The 18,326-nt window shown below is 36.0% G+C and overlaps 1 protein-coding gene across 1 annotated transcript in view; it reads right to left on the reverse strand.

The window, feature by feature from the left end:
• GUCY1A2 (guanylate cyclase 1 soluble subunit alpha 2) overlaps positions 1 to 18,326 on the reverse strand; it is a 176,764-nt gene that overhangs the window by 25,380 nt on the left and 133,058 nt on the right. The window contains exon 7 of the mRNA XM_032990777.2: positions 6,110 to 6,264. Coding sequence (XP_032846668.2) covers positions 6,110 to 6,264 — 155 coding nt within the window. The remainder of the gene's footprint in view (positions 1 to 6,109; positions 6,265 to 18,326) is intronic.

Raw genomic sequence — 18,326 nt, forward strand, 5'->3', positions numbered from 1 at the left:
ACAAAAGAACAGGTTCTTTCTGCCCTAAATCTTAAAGAAGTGTAAAAAGTGTAGCTAACCTTGTTCACATCCACCTATTAATTGGTAAAATTAGGAAAATTTAATTAATGGCTTCCCAAATGGATTATCAGAAGATAACCTGATGGACTGATGAACCCTTCCTCTGCAACAACAAGTGTTGGTCACTGTACCAGCTGGGCATCTAGTTTGATAACATATGCCAGCTCATTTGTTTCCATATGTATTCAGGTAGTAAATTATTATGGTACTCATTAGAAATATGTATAAAGATATGAATTTGCTATTGTAACGCCAAAAATCAGTGCACGTGGTTCCAAATTTTAGTGGCTTTGAATTTCTCCCTCAGTTTCTATACATAAAGACCAGGAGACTCAAACAAAACTGACTGCGTCTGGCTCCAATTCATTTCACATTGTACTTTATCATTTTTTAAACTATGGAAGTTTGTGTACTGTTGTTTTTACTTCATATAGATCAATTTTAATAAGATTATGAAAGGACTATCCATGATTTTTTAATGCAATATATTGTATATCACATGCAGCTCGGTATGGTGAGTGTCTATTCCTGACCTTTAATACTGTTATTTCTCACACACCTAAGCAGAAGGAATACTCAGTCTCTGCTCTCTGTTTGGGACATTAGAGAATTAGGCTCAGTAAATAGGACCATGCCACCACTAGGAAGAGGCGCCAGGCTCTGCATTGATCTAACAGTGCTAGCCTCAGGACTTGTATTTATTTAGGCTTGAGCTTTTTGCAGTTATAGCAGTTGTCTAGCAGTCAGATGACTATTGCCTAAATATGTTTTAACTTTAGTTTAGCTGTGTGGAGCTGTGGTGTAACATACACTGTTACCTAACGAACAGTGGTTTAACACAGTTATTCTGTGTAGAGTGAACTACCTATGAGCCTTGAATAAAAATGTAGCGTCACAAAGCACAAACACAGGTGGACAGCAGAGGCCCCAGGACTGTAATCACAGTGACTATGGGGGTGCAGCCTCATGGGGGTAGATGACACTGGAAACAGAGAAGCAAGAATAAGCCAGTGCATTTTGACTAGGCTTTTAATACTTTAATTAGATGAAGAGTAACTTTTTGTGTCCGTTTATAAGCTGTGTTCCGTCTCCATCCATAACTAAATTTCCTGTCCACCAGTAAGTCTCATGAAAGCATACACAGTGAATTGACCAATATAAAAATAGCTGTTTAAAGGATGCTCAAAAATAAAAATTAAAATAATCTGAAAAATTCCTGGAGAGCAGATCTATACATTTGTTGATATGAGGCAGGAAAATACAGACACAGATACATATATAGACATAGATGTAGATATAGATATAACCTCTGGGAAAAATAATACATATACATAGATATAACCTGTAGGAAAGATAATTTTATTAAAATAAAAATCTATAAGGAGTTCATAGAAATGCATAGTTTTAATTTTAAATCCCAACAGAGAGATGTAAATACATCCTTCTTAATTACCTAAAGGTAAACCTTTCATACAACATTCTGTGAGATAAATGTTAAAAACCTACTCAAATTCTTCACGTTTTAATCAATTTTAAAGGCTGAGGGGCAATTTAGGCAGGTGAACCAGCAGTGACCTCACTCAGCTCTTTAAGGAGGTACGCTTGATTGCTCTCTCTCCTAAATTAGATAAGGATGTGGGATACAGGCTGTTCATCTTTGCCTAAGCTTAGGTCCCAGAAGTATTGCCCAGCATCTGATAATGGAAAGTATCTGTACCTGATACTTGATGTCAGAAGCACCTTCTCCACAAGGAAAATACATGCTGTAAAAGACCCGAAGTGCAAAGAAGAGGAAAAAGATAATTCATTTTTAAATACAGTTACTTGACAAATAGCAACAATTATGTTTACCTGCTTTTGATAACTGCTTAGAGATCCCAAGGCATTATATTGTAATACTATTAGGGAAACAGAATGAATGTAGGTAATATTATATTAATATCTGATAAACAACATTATTCAAGACTGAAACAAAGAATTAAAAAATATTTTATCTCTCTTCTGTGCTGAAGAAGAGTCTCATAAATCTCATTGTGCTACCTTCTTGAGTAAGGAAAATGGGGTAATTTTATTCAATTCAGGATAATGTAGATGAATTAAAGAAACCTTGAGCTGGATTTGCCAGTTTACTAAAGGAACAGAGAATGTGTTCCTCTTCTATTCCTTTCTGGCCATATGTTTAAACAGGTACCAGTCTGGGATCCTCTAGTCCCTCTCCAGTTTCCACGTTTCACTGGAAGTTTTACAAGTGCTGTTCCAGTGCTTTCATTTTACGATGCTGTTATTCAAAGCAAATGGGGCTCTGTAATCCTTCAGTCAAAAGACCTGTCTGAGTCAAGAGAACAAGATATTTTGAACAGGAGTGAGATCTTATTCCCAACAGATTCAAAGGCCACCTTTGTAAAAGGTGCTGTTTCATACCACAGAGCTGTGCCCAGTCAGGTGTAACTGGAGCAAGGCTGCCCCAGGTTCACTGCTGCTGCTAGGCAACACCACATCTTTTATTTATAATTTTAGACTGATTCTTACATAGGCAGATTATGGGCTCACAGGGAAGTGTCTGAAACCAATAATAGGCACTCTGAAGTGTGATTATCATTTGAATGCCGATGATGCCTTATAATGCATAATCTGTACTGTAAAATGAAAGCTGATAACTATCAGACATGTTTCCGGTATCTGCAAGCTTTGTAAGCACAAAAATTGTATCAGAATTTTCATCAGGGGGCATGGTAGACACAAACATGTAATGATAAATGCCAGTAGTTTTAATTAATTGAAAATTCTGTTATTTTCATACTGATTGCAGAATTATCCACTTTGGAAAACACTGCTTCTTAGATAATAAAAATGTTAACTGAGTACACAGAAGCATGGTATGATCAAATAGAAGTATTTGATCGAATATAAGGTCAACTATAAAGACATTTCAGTTTGCGATGAATCACTTTATTTGCACACAGTAAATTATATACTCATGCAAATTATATTTAAGAAAAGTTATATACAGATGCATCAGATGAGTACTTGTTTATTTGAACAGTACCAGTATATTATGTTCAGACCTCCTAGATCACCTTAAGCAGTTCTGAATAATCCTGCCCTATAGAGTATTTTGTAATTGCAGTCTCTTCCCACCCCTATATCGGCAGTGTCATTTCTTGCCATCTTCCCTGTCTGTTCTCATGTCCCATGCCAGAAGTTATGGTCTGAAATAGCCTAAGCCACCTCATGCACATTAATTTTATTTTTTCATATAATTTCTGAAGCATGTAAAATAAACTCATTCCTTGCCTTTTCTTCATTACTTTTAGCCATTCATCTTGAATGATAACTGCCTCTCATTCAAACATGTATTTTCTTGACGTTTCTACTTCCATTATCTGTAACCATGTGTCTAGCCTGTTACTTGCACATGAAGTTCTCTGAATCAGCCACTGAATTTGTTCAGCACACAACAGCATATTTTTTACATGGTACAATAATGCAGCTAACAATATCAATAATTCTGTATTTTGCAGTGTTTTCTTTTGCAATTTTATGTTATAGCACTATTGCATCATCAGTTATATTTCTACTGTCTTCCCTTTTTGAAAGCAACAGGCTAAATTTGTAACTTTCTGGAAGATAAACCCAGACATGATAATCATGTAAGGTGAAATTTTCACCATCCTGGAACAAATAGTCCTATTACTACTGGATTTCTAGGATTAAAGGGAAGTGAAAAAAATTGTAGCCTTCTTTATGATACAACCTGGAAGATATACAGGGTGAGAAAATCTGACTTGCACTGTGCTAGTTAAGTCTTAGTAGGAATGCTCTCCAAACTCAGGTTACCCACATCTAACTTGTTACAATAGGGTATGACCAATGGCAGCCAGGTAGAGGTGAGACACAGACAAACAGAAGCTGTCTTCTCGGTGCTACAGTGTACTTGGAGTCAGATAAAAGGCAGCATAAACCACATTTCTAACAAACTCCATGTACAAGCCCTCAAACTAGCTTTCAGAACAGACTTTTACCAGCAACGTGACAAAAACAAAGCATACAATCATAGAATTCTTTGGGTTGGAAGGGACCTTTAAGGGTCATCTAGTCCAACTCCTCGGCAATGAGCAGGTGTATCTTCAACTCGGTGAGGTTGCTCAACAATGACCACAAATCTGTTATCTCACAGAGAAGGTGACATATCACTCTCATAACCAAACCCAGCAGAACTGGCACTGGGACATGGATGGTGACTCTGGCTTCAGCATGCCAAGAAAAGAGTTTTGTGCATCACTGGCCCCACAAATACTCACTTATTGTATTTCCAACTGTATTTTTCTTAAATTAATATGAAACTGTCTAGCTCATCAATTTCAGCTCTCAGGGACACAAACTTGAACAACACCATTGCTCGAGTGGAATCACACCCCTGACCCACATTTGTGAAACACCAAGATACCTTTTCTGAAAAAGTATAAACGGCACTTTCAGAGTATCTCAGAGACCTTCTCAGGTTGGAGAACATCCGTTTATAAGAACTGTTCCTGTACAAGAAAAGTTCAGGTCCATGTCATAGCCTTGGTAGCTTTTTTCCAGGATCACTTACCTCCATTTATATAATTAACACCAAAGGCCCTGCTACTGTATAAGTTTTCAAGACTGGGACACAACTAATCAACAACCTTGTGTTCACTTTTCAAACACAGTCTTAGAGGGTTTCTCCTATCCCACAGCAGAAGGCCAGAAACCAAAGCCACTAGAACACTGAACCTGGAAGGTCCCAAAGACAATTTATTTTCAAGTGACACTAAGTTCTAAACAGCAATTTCCTAGATATTTATTTGTATTTAAATTAACAGATTTTCTATACCAAATAGTAGGTTGGGTCTGTGTTTCTCTTGTATGTTAGCAGACAACTGTATGAATATGCTTCCATTCACTTTATGATCAAAAGTCTATTCAGCTTTTCTGCCTCTTGTTCAATTAGCTACACTTGCCCCATTCTGTAAATCTGATCACAAGTGAATGGGCTCTTCAGAGGAATGTAATTTTTTTCAGTAGGCTTAATTATTTTTAACTTTAATTTCTGAATGATTTATATTTTAGCATGTAAGACGCTTCAATTCTTAAATGAAGAAATCCCATTTAGAACTTTAATTTACATAGATAGGTATGGGGAAAAAGTAAATATTGAGATTCACAGTTCTGTGCAAGAAAAAAAAAAAAAAAGAAAGAAAAGCAGTATTGTTTGAGTAATTGCATGCAGATTTACCACAGAAAAATAGTCCCAAAACCTGAGCCAAACTGTACTTCAGAAAATTACTTCAGATACAGAACACTGGAAAGGGAGTAAGATTGAGATGTCCTGCCAAAAAAGTGAGTACGTCAGTAGTAATCCAAGCAGCATAAATTCTAATAGTCAAGCTGTCAAATTTGAACAATAAGGAACACTTTTTTTATTTAGGAGCTGTTCCTCATAACCAGATTTAATCAAGCCTTCTCTCTATTTGCATAATTTCTTCAAAGAACTAAGAATAATGCTTTGCCATTTTCAATCTTTCTTCCTACATTAAGAAAACGCTTCAATCAAGTGTCTCTTTACAGTGCTAAATAAGAAATTTTGTCTTCAAGAAAGCATAAAAACTCTTTCAAAGCTGGGCATCGTGGCCAAATCAAAGACTTTCTTCGGAGCCAATGGGAATATGCTTTTCTCCATGAACTGCGTCTAGCAGGTGGAACAGAAATCCTTAGCCTAAAGCTGTAAGAGTGCATAAAATTATGGTGCTTTGGGAGACGTCTCCCATTTCTTCAGTTACATATTATTTAAGGCAGGAATGATTGGCTCTCCCATTGTGCTTCCTTCCTCCACTGTCTGACTTCTTCACACATTCTGATGCAAACCTGCAAACGAAAGACTGACAGCCTCAGGCAACACCACTTTCCACTTGTCCTGGTACATTGCTTTCTGTTGAAGTTAGCGTATTGAGGACAGAGCATGTTGCAAGACTGAACTCAAACCAAGCTGAAATAAAAACAGTATGAGAAGGCTAAGAGGACTTACTGGTATGTGGTTGGACTGACATTGATGCGGCGTGGGTGACTTCCTGACTCGAACTTGCTTGCAAGGGTGACATTGTTCCCAAAGAGACAATAACGTGGCATTCTTACACCAACAACGCCGGCCAGCACTGATCCTGAGTGAATGCCTATCCTCATCTGGAAAAATACGAGATCCATGTCAGTCTGTCTCTCTTGTGCTGCCCGTGGTAATATCTTTAGCACTTATTTACAAGCCAGTCACAGCAACCCTTTCAAAGAAATAATAAACCAAAGAAGAAAGAATAAAGTGGAAGAAACCAGGCTCTTCTCTTCCTCTATCTTAAAGTCAAAAAAAGAAGAACAAAAACATGGTTATCTTTCTACTAAAACTATTTTCTTCTCTGTGCACAGTTGCTGGAAACTACATCAGTTAGAACAGGAATCATGAACAGAATAGGATGGGATCACCAAGAGTTACTGAAATATCAGACATCTAAATTACACAAATAGATACATTATGGAGGGTTATTTTTGCCACCACTTCTAACACAGGCTTTAAAGTAAGACCTCAATTTTCTCAAACTGGCAGAAAGAGTAGTAAGGTGAAGTGAATGAATATGGTACTTTTATCTTCTTCGTATTTTTTTTCTTCCAAACTCCTCAGGGTCTAAGGTTGTTCTCACTTTGCCAGACAGAGATATTGCAACAGTGAAGATGCTGAAGATTAGGCAGCAATAATTTTTAAAATAATTGTATGCCCCTCAAAATTAGGAGGAATAAATCTCCAGCAAATTACAAAAACCCATGTGACTATTCTAGCAATCATCCCCCGTAACTGAGATGTGGCAATTACCCTGATCTGTAAAACCTGGAATCACCATCCAAATTTTTTCCAGAGTGAATAATCAGAGATATATTCTTCCTACATTATAGCAACCAACTGTGTTTGCCAAGAAAATAATTTTTACAAGAAGGAAAGTCTTTTCCTCTTGTTGACTTTATAACATTAAAAATGAAAAGAAGATATTTATATCTTCTGAGGATACTCTTACTCATAGTAACTGAACTACTTCAAAACATGAGATAACGAAGAAAATAAATAGCAGCTACTAAAACAGAGGGTCTGATGGGGTATGAGTGAATGACTTAAATACTACACTCAATATGGTCCTTTGACTTAATTCACAATTATTGCACTGTGCTTTTGTCTGTCAATCCCTATTTTTTTAATAACGCAATACATATTTACTCAAATACAAACAAAAAAATCGTTAGCTTTTTTTTTTTTTTATGTTAAGACAAATGCCAGCATTTTATAATGCTGGCGTCCTTGAAGTTTTGCAAGTATGTGGGACCCCACATTATTTCACTGATTATAGTTCTTCCCATGCGTCCAAAACTTTTACCATGCAGCTAAGCACCCTGTTCATTTTGTTCCTCTCATATAAGTCACAGATGATGGGAATAGCATTGTATCAGCTATACATTAAGCCCATGAGTAACCTAAGAACATGTTGTTCAGCATTCAGTGTGATACTTCTTAGCAAATTCTCACAGGAAACATAAAACCTTCAATTTTCACAATAACGCTGTTAATTACAGACTAGGATTTCTATTTTTTTTTTTTTTTTAATCAGTGAATAAATAGCATTCAAATTTAATTGAGCTTTCAAACCTTTGCTAGACTTTGCAAGACAGCTACTGAAATCCTTCAAATACTCTATCCTATTGGACTGGGAAGCACTCACAAACTTGCTTTGGCCTTGAACATCTGTGAAAACCCATGACTTCTGCATTATTTTGGTCATATTCGGGGGCATGAAGATTTCCTGATTTTGACACAAGATACATTTAAACTCTGTTGTTCACTTCCAGTGAAAAAAGTGTTCCTGCAGTCAAGAAGTGAGCAAACAGCCCTTCTGCATATTAGTGAGGTCAATACATGCCCTCAGCAAAAGATTGCAGGTAGAAAGTCTTGCTCACACAACATCAAGCACGCTGTCAACTTTCAATAAACAATAAATAACTTATTTACAATGTCTCGGTTTTGTGAGATTGGAGAAGGATTAGTTATTTTGTAAACGGTTTTAAGAACAGAACTAATGCTACTGATTTGTTTCGCTACTACATCTATTTAAGAATCACAAATGAACCACTTGCTGTGACTGCTTCTACTGTCTATTCAATCATATGTGAAGGACAGACTGAAGCTATAATAAAAAGGACTACCTTTATTTTGCTGTTAGAAAGTGGAAATGAGAGTACACGTTAGAGCGGAAGGAAAAATCTGGTAGCAAAAAATATACTAAGAAAATAAAACATAGTTTTGCAGTATATGTAGTGAAAGCTAAAGTTGCTCATGATTATTTTTCTGCTTTCACTCTTGAAGTGCTTCCTTTTACATGTCCACATAGTTTTTTTATCATTCAGTGCTTCAGTGACAGAGGACTTCCAAAGGATTTCCAAATCCATCACAATTTCCAAATTCTCAGGAAGAAAAGTTTAGGCTCTCTTGAAGAACCCAAACTAATACTTTACTAAATAATTTACTAAAAAAGTAAATGCTTTCAAGATATTTTCTCATGATTGTCTCAAAAAGATACTGGGGAAATGGCCTTTGTGGTTATGACTTTTCTGCATGTGCCAAGAAAAACAGACATTACACTGTCAGACTTGCTGAAAAAAATACAAGCTGATATACCACCCTTAATACAAAATATTTTCCTTTACAAGGTTAGGTGAATGAAGCTAAAGCCATGCCAACTTCCACATAAAAACTGAGGTTGGGAGCAAAAATAAACGGATATTTAAAATTTCACTTAGGAGTACACAGCTTAGATCTTCTGTGAACTGCTTGACTTTCAGAAGGGATGAGACAGATGAAGCAAGGAAACAGATTTTCCATTTAATATAATGTTTATCTAAAGAGATTTTTAAAACCTTTGGTTTGGCCTGGTACATAAGATTTTGTGTTCTGTAGCATATTTGATTTTTTTTAAAAAACATGCTCTTACAATAAAAAAGGTAGATATTCTCATACACACAGGTTAAATTGCATAGAGCTACCAATGAGAGTGCCAAAAACTGAAGTTTTCATTGGGTGCAAGTTAGTTAATACAGGTTTTCTTGTTAAACCATAGAGATAAATGCCTGATACACCAGGAGTGGCTTGCAATAAAGCTCTACTTCTGCTTCATTATATGGTTCTCTACAAAGCCTGCAACACTGATGCTATTGCCATGAAGTACTCCTTGGTGTGTCTTCTTATATGCAGGATAACCATTATATTGATCATATATTTCTTTTTAGTGAAATATGCTTTTCATAAGAATGTCTTTTCAAGATTTTATTTCATCTGCAGATAAGGTACTCTAGCTTTTTCCTCACCGAGTTGAAAAGTGTTGTGTTAACATTTTAAGGCTTTTTTTTTTTTACAAAGGAAGAAAATGTGTAATCAAATTATTAACAACAAGACACTTATTGGGGCACATCAACTTCTCACATTAACTTTGCAGCAAAAGCAAATCTGCCTAGAGAACTTGACTTAGAACAATAATAAGTTATACATGTATGGCTTCCCAAGCTATATCATATATGCAGCCCTTATCAGTGCTTTCCCAGAACAGTATAATTAAAGATTATTAATAACGTATGAAATGCAAATTGCATGGCAACACTAGGATGTATTATTTGTCTTTCATAACTATATTTATTCATTTATGTCCTTTAAATATATGTATAGTATACATTATACATATATTCACAATCTTACACTTAAATTGAGCATTTTTAATAAAACACATACTCTTCATCTGTGCCAGCTGCTCCGTTATCTATCCTTAATTATTTGGCTAATCATAAAAGGGCAGCATATAACTGAGACTGCAAGTTCGGAGGCATTTTGCATACAAATGGAAAGACAGCTCTTTGGAAGCAATCACAAAGACAAGACAGCCATTAAAAAAAAAAATAAAAGCACACAAAACCCCAGAAAACACCAGACCCCTGTAGATAAGGAATAGTGAAGAGATGGACAAAGGCCAGAACCATCTCTAGAGCAGAATATTGGAAGGCACAATGGGGAATGAAACATGAACAGGTGTGAAAAAGACAGAGACCTGCGAGAGGCCTTTTAGATAAAGAAGAACAACTTGAACTGGCTGCCATGGAAAGATTTAGAGTGGAAAATGACAGGGAGAAGAAAGATTAATTAATTTGATCTTTGCAGCATCTGTGGTAATAGTGAGGTGGAGAAAAGCTGATGTGAGTGTCAGAGACATAAAAGAAAAGCAGCCCGCATTGATCAACTGAGGACAAGAAGAAAGACTTATCCATGTGGAAAGGAAAAGAGGCTTCCAGAAAATTTAAAAAAAATGTAGTAGTATTTGGACATTGCCTACAGTGTAAAGCAATACTACAGAAATGGCTAAAACCTGAGTGACAGGAAGAATGGTCATTTTGTATAATAGTGATAGATAAAGAAGGTTCATAAGGAAAGGTAAGGAGCACTGGAGCTAATGGTCATCCTCTAATGGGGAAATGTGCCAGAAGTAGTATCAGTGAAAATTGATCATCCAGACTGGACTGAGAGAGAAAAGCCACGAATAAACAGCAAGAGGGACGATGAATATAAAGATATTTTATTTTTCTGGACTGAACATTCCGTTATGTGTTTTTCTGATGTACCGAATCTTACAAAAGTTGCATGTTACCCCTTTTTACTCCTCCTCATTTCCAAAGAATGATTTTTCTTTTTTTGTAGGTAAAATTCCTCAGTTTGGTTTTGTTTTCTTTATACCTGCTGTGCAGTTTCCATCACTTCCAATAGCCCCAGTGCCGCCTTAGGCACCCTACTGAAACCTGCACTCTTCCATCAAAACAAAGTCTGTTCCAAGTGAGGTAAAGTAAATGCAACATTGAAAACTCACAACCCATCTACACTCACTTATTGGTGAAGAGGCAAAAATATTTTATAAAGAGTAAAGGAATGCAGTGGCATGCCTGAAGGAAATTTCATCATTGCTAATTTATTCTTTAATAGCTTTTTATGTTAATCAGTACATTCACAATAAGAAAATCCAGTAATTTGCTTTATGTTCAAAGCTCCTGAGCTTCTTCTCTTTTGAAAATCTGTTGAAAAATGCATTCTCCTTTCCCTCTTCTAATTTCCCCACATAATTTTTGAGGAAAAAAGCTTTGACATTAAAATGCAAGTGAAAAGACACCATTTTACAGTCTGAGAAATAATACGTCTCTTCAAGAACATTTTATAAAACCACCTTAAATCTAAGATTTTTTACCAGTATATGTCTGCATGTTGATAACCAACAGAACACATTAAACCCCGTATTTCCTTTCAGTCAAAACTGAGACGTTGCATTACAAGACTTAAAAATACTTCCTCTTCTAATTATACCACAAAATAATGGTTTAAGCTGTAAGGATATCTGAAAGAAAATTTAACTTTTTTTTAATTATTCTTCAAGCTTCTTATGCCCATGGTGCTGTGCTAAAGTACCTGCAATCTTGGTTAAGGGCTTAAAAATCTACTTTAAAAAGCATAACCCATGATTAATTGAGAAGGAGAAAGGACACAGAGACATCTTTCCTGACAGGTGCAGCATCAAGAATTGCATAAGGACGTGACACTGAAGAATGAGTTCTGAGTTGAAAAGGCTCTTTGTGGACAGTATTGAAAGGCAGAGTAGGAAAAAGAAGAGTTTGTGGGTACCTTTCTTTTTGTCTGCCAGTAAAGAGTAGTTGATATTATTAACAGGCAAGCAGACTTCCCAATTCAAACCAAAAGTATGTGTAACCTGTGTTCTGATAAGCACAGGGCAAAAATACATGCCGATTTCTAAAATTTTCTCTCTGTAACCAGTAATTTTTAGTTCAGGGATTTCCTGAGCTAAAAGAAATTATTTTTGTAGAGAAAAGGTGTTTGTTGTTCACAGTTCCTCCTCAAATATGAACTATGATAATATTTCATGGGAGTGGTAGCTGTACACATTCTTCCCACCGCACAGACAGAGAGAAGGACCTTAATAATTCTCACACTCTGAAAAACATACTCCCATGCAGGAAAGAGAACTCTCCGATTGCCTCACGGGTTAACTGCATCCAGAAGGACTCAAAATTCATTTTCACAGAACTGCCTGCCTTACACAGACACTGAGCTGAAGACATGAGGGCAGGCTGGGAAGTAGGTGACACAGTTTGGAAAGCAACCACAGGCAGAAGTAATCCCCCACTCAGCCAGCATGGAGCATTTCAAGCCTTAATAATGTGACTGACTGGCAGCTGCTCAAGACTTTGTGCTGAGCTGGTAGTCGAGTTCAGGGCTGATGTGGGGCAGTAGCTGTATGGAAATACTTACAGGCACATGGATGTTACAAGCCAGCAAAGCATTTAAATATAAAAGGAAGTGTTCTGCTGGATCAGTACTTTAGAAATCAGTTCCAATAATGTACATGAGTATCTGTACACTACCATTTCTCAGACAAATAACGTACTCCTCACTTTCTGCCCTAGCATACCAAGCGATACTCTGTGTTTCAGTAAGGACCTTCTCCCTGCTGTCCTTGCAGTGTCCTTCAGATAGGAAAAAAACCAAACACCTCTTGCAGAACATCTTAGCTATTAGTCTGTAACGCGTTGCCAGATCCTTTCAAACAGAATGTGCCAAATTCTGTAAGACATTATCTGCTCTAGTAGTTTGTAGCAGCTTCTACAACAGTGATATCTCTAAATCTCAACATATGCCTTATACAGGGAAATTTTTTTGTGAAATGTATTAACAAAAAATAGACTCTGCAGAGCTCAGAGGTCTAAAATCAGGGCCACACACTGGTGAGTCACTGTGCCTTTCTGCTCTCTCAAAGAACTGCAAGTTGACAGGACTGACAGCTATGTCCTGACATATGCTTTAGTGTGTGGGTTATCTGTATTCTTAGATAGATTTATAAATATCACAGTGTCTTTCTGGAAAGGGACATATGACAGTACAGCTCACTACAGAATTGTTGCCAAGGAACAGACCTGCTCAGAGGAAAATTTAGATCACTTTGAATTTCACAAGGTGTTCTATAAAACTAAACTACAGGATATATTTCCCTATATTTGAATAACGTTTGGAGAAATGAACACCTAGATTTTTTCTAATGAGAATTTCCTACTTTCTTACTCATAGACTTAGAATTATTCAACCCACCTGAAGCAAAAGACACAGAAAATTATACAAGGACAATGAAAAATACAATAGTAAACTAATAAAGACTGAATTCCCTAAGTTCAATAAATCCATTTAAAACAGCTATTAGTTAAAGCAATCATGTCGTTTGTGTAAAAGACATACAATTAAATTATAATCAGTGTGATGCACGTTACATATGCCTGGCCCTGGACTATGGTTTTGGCATACAGTCATCTCTACTGAATGTGGAACGAGAATCTATGAAGCTATTCTACCTAAAGAAGCCCCAGACTTGACAGATGAAATCCCTTTTCTCTTTCCCCTTAAATTCTTCCACTATGATCTGTTAGCCCTGTTTTGAATAGTGGTTGCATTAGATGACCTCCAGAGGTTCCTTACAACTTCCTTTATTCCATGACTATGCATTTCATAACCTATGATGAAAATTTATACACCTATGAGTCTTTATCAGCAATATGAAGTAGAATTAGATGAAGTAAAAAATCAAAACCAAAGACTCAAACTAGTTTTGGTAGCTCGTTAGTTCTAGCACCAAAGGCAAGTTTATATTGGGGCAAGGTGTTTTGGGCCAAATTCTATCCTGAGGCATCATGTGAATGCACTGTGGCACCGCTAAGGGTCTAGGTTAGAAGAGGATGTGGGTCATCTGTAAGAAAATATCTGACATGAAATTCTTTACTGGGAGGGGTATAAACCATGTGAATGCGGATTTCTAGAGTTGCTGAACAGAAGAATAAATTCGATATCCTTTCCCTAAGATTCCAAGGAAGAGACATTAATATAATTAATATTAATGTGCTGCTTCATAATCTGATTCTCCCTCAACAATAAAATGTTGCATTTCATTGCTGATATAGCATTTAACCAAAAACTTTGTTTTATTGTTTCTTTGAATAGTAATTTCCTCTGCAAGAATTTAATTACTATGTGAATATGCGTGTTCAGGCACTTAAAGAGCTAATCATTCAAGCAAGCCCACATATCAGTGAAGGATTTTTCCCAGCCTCCACTGACACCTAAAAAAGAAAAAAAAAAAAATCATCAGAAAGTTCTGTTTGATCCTTAGTGTAGGAGGACATCTTTGTCTCACAGTGCCATCATATGACATATACTGAATGGATTAGGTGATATTTTAACAAGGATAAATGACACATGCTCAAAATATTTAAGGGAACAAAAAACTGTATGCTAAGAAAAAAAAAAAAAAAGAGTTGGGCATAAGGGTTTTAACCTTAGGAAACAGTCTTTGATACTTCTACTAATTTAGTCATTTAAGATAGATTTCACCTAATTTCAACCACCTAGTAGTTAGACAGCTCATTTAAGTTAGATTTCTAGACCAATTCTAAACCAAGGAGGTAAATCACCTCAAGGCTGCAGTTCTTCACATTCCAAAACTGGCACCTAGGTAGGGCCGTATCAATCACTCCTGAAGGTGGCTAACTCTCTTGGTGGAACAGAGAAGGACATTTAATGGTAAATTTATCCTGGACGCCTCATGAACAGACAGATATGTGAGATGAATCCAACCCCCAGACTAGCAAAATTGACACACTTTCATCTTCTCTGCTTAAAATGAGCTACATTCCTGTGCATAAATGATCAAAGAAATAGGTGTTGATGGATAGGACCCTGTCAGAATATCATTCTATTTGTAGAAGCGCAGAGGATCTGATGCATAACAGCTTTAAAATCTACAGAAAGCATTGATGAATAGGAGATTTTCAGTTTTACTATTAGATGCAACCGTATCTAGCCTATGTACAATAATGATGTATCTGTATGAAGATTCTTCCCAAAGGCTTCTACACTGTTAGAGGGACCTAAATTGTTGTCTGTCATTTAAACATTTACCACTGCAAGGCGTTTTAATACTTCTTGTACAAAGAGGAGATATGTTTTAAGTGTGTAGTTTCTACTGGATTCCTCAATTTCTTGCAATCAGCACTAAAGGCAAACAAAATCAAGATAAACTGATTAACCTTCCTTTTCCATATGGACACAGTAGACACAACAAAAATATCAATGGGCCAGGCTTTGAAAATATGTTTGTTCACAAGCTGGGAAAAGCGGAGACTACTTCCCTTAGCATCTCTCAATCTGTCAAACAATATACCCAATTAAATATAGACAAATACCAGAAACAAGGCAACATGTACTCTCTTTTGAAATACAGTAAATCAAGGAATGACCACATGGAAAAACAAAAGGCTAAGAACATCCCAAACAGTGCATAAGCAATGCTTAGTGCTGCAAGTTATAACCAAAAAAATATTTTGCTTTCTTGTGAAGAAATTTCAGGCACTGCCATCATCATAGATATCTGAATACTAAATGTCCAACACAATTACTATCTCATGTTTACATAAAGGATAGATTATGTTGTAAATTACAGAAAGTTTGCATATGACAGCTGGGGTGTACAGATACTTTATACCATGTATGTTCCAGTGTTAGAACAGCTCACACTATTAGCCCATCCTTACACATCTCATTCTTCTCTAAAACAGTAGTGATGCTGTGTTCCTTTACTTGTTCATCAGTTCGTTTTTAAGAACTTCAGTTTCTACAGACTGAAGCAAGACAATGTAAGAACTAGATGATGACAACGATTTTTGTAGAATTTACCCCCCCTCTGAAGCCTGGAGCAATTCTCTACAGCTGATAGGTAATGATTATGATTAGCCTAACAGGCAATGGTAACTGCACACAAAGAGAAAAGAGGCTTTGTGATTGTATGGATCCTATAAAGTCCAAGACTTCACCTTGGCTGTAATTGGGAAGAGGTTTATTAACACTCCTTATTGGCCTTTGTACTTCACTGTCACAGAGCTTTAGATTTTTGCAGGGAAAGTAAATTTCCTCCTCAGTGAAATCAAAACATACATTCACATATTAATGATTTATTTGAAGTCTTTCAGACAGGCAAATCTACTGAGTTGAGAACAACTACTTCATACAACAAAGTGAATGAGCATGAAGAAAAAGGGTGATGTTTTGCACTGAACTGAGGATTTTAGAAAAGAGTTCACAGACTCTCATGATTCATGTCTAGTCAGCACTTCAGCAAGTCAAACTTTCTTGACACCACAAAACAAGTATAACAGAAGCCAGCATCAAAACTCAGAGTATTCTATACAGCTCTGTTACATTCACTGAAAAGCTAGCTTAAAAAATAAATTTGTAAATAAAATGGTTAATGAAATAAATGAAAAATCACTCTAACTCATGTAAAATGTAACATTTTATATTCCTAGATTTAAGCTGCAAATCTACTAGCAATATCCGATGATTTGCACATCATATGTGTCATGAATAGAACTGAGATACTATTTTACTGTTTGTTTCAAATGTTCCAGTGTTTTCATGACTGGAAAAACTTCAACCTTATTTTCAAAGGAATTAGCAAATGAAGACCTTATGATGTCACGAATATGACAAAATCCAAAGAAATGGAGACAAATTTCTCTCAGATGAAGGTGAATCACTTATGGGAAATAAAGACTTCAATCTTCAGTCTAATGACTTCACTTCATTCAGTAGTCTGTCCCCCTGCATCTCACACTCATCCCCTTCTCAGAGACACACTAATAAAGAACAAAGCATGGGAACACATACATCTGTTTTTAGCTTCTACATTCTGTAAAAAAAATGGCAATTATAATAGACATATTATAATAATTCCTTTTATATATATTATGTATTCTGCAAATACAAAAATTCAAACATGTTAATATGCTTGGTCAAGATCACCTCTGCCCATCTTTACAAGCTTTTATAAACTAATTTATTTTTCTATAATCGACAAACATATACACACAGAAATAAAAGCATATTTGTGCTTTTATTTGTCTCAGTGAGAGAGACCAAAAAAGAAAGACATAGTGACTTTAAGCCTCAATTATCCTTTCATGTTCTTTTGAAAATCACTAGACAAATTAAACACTAATTTAGTTTTGGATACAGTAGCAGATGATAGCATGGCATATCTATAACTTCATTGTTTGTCACTGCTGCCCAGCCAATCTTTAATGCCGCTAATTGGGTGAATTTGGCAGCTGAAGGACACAGATGTCTAGCCCTGGATTTTGCTTATCCAGCATTATCATTACTTGCTTCTTTCCTGCTGTTGCTCTTGTCTGATTGTGCTTTATTTGGAACTTTTCCAGTCAACATCTTCACTCAAAGCCATCTCCCTTGGTTCAACCTTTGCTGACAAGAGCTGACAACTCTTTTACCATTTAATCACATTCTTTGCTCCTTTCTTCCCAAATGCATGCATGATGTGTTTTCATGGAAAGAGTCCCTTTGTTCTCTGATAGACTATATTTTTCATACATACATAACATGTATGCAGGGTAACTGGTGTAATCGAAAAACAGGAGTAAAATATACAAATTCTCCCACAAAGAAAAAGAGCAACCAACTCAACAATCCTTGTCTCTTAAACTGCTACCCAAAATTTACATTAATGCATTTGTTAAAATGAACACTAACTTTTCTGACATAAATACTAACAAAAAAGTCTGTATTAATTTAGTAGGTCATCTGTAGAGAGCTTGCATCCAAGACAAGCAAACAAGTTAGCTATCAACCTTACTAATAAAATAATAGTTCTTTTAGAATCAATAAACAATAGAAATGACACTGGAAATCTAAATATAGGTATGACTACAGCAGAAAAAAAAAATTATTGATATTATTTCTTGATAGTCTATCTTTTAGCCTTAATAAATTAAGGAGAAACAGCTGGAGAGGAAGAAGTCATTAGACATTCCAGAGATTATGGCTGTGGTTTTGTGAAGATTAAATCATGTCAAATATGCCTGAACTTCATTTCATTTGTATTTGTGCCTAGCAAATAAATTATTCTGAATTTTGTTTACTGTGTTCATTAATGATCTGCAATAAACAACACACATGTGAAGCTAACTGATCACACAATCTAAATGCATCTAGAAATATACTCCAAATTAAAAATACACAATTCAAGAGAGAAAATTGGAAAATTCTGTGTAAGGTTTCC

The sequence above is a fragment of the Tyto alba genome, unplaced genomic scaffold (genome assembly GCF_018691265.1).
Source record: "Tyto alba isolate M040663 unplaced genomic scaffold, T.alba_DEE_v4.0 Super-Scaffold_2, whole genome shotgun sequence".
NCBI classification, from domain to species: domain Eukaryota; kingdom Metazoa; phylum Chordata; class Aves; order Strigiformes; family Tytonidae; genus Tyto; species Tyto alba.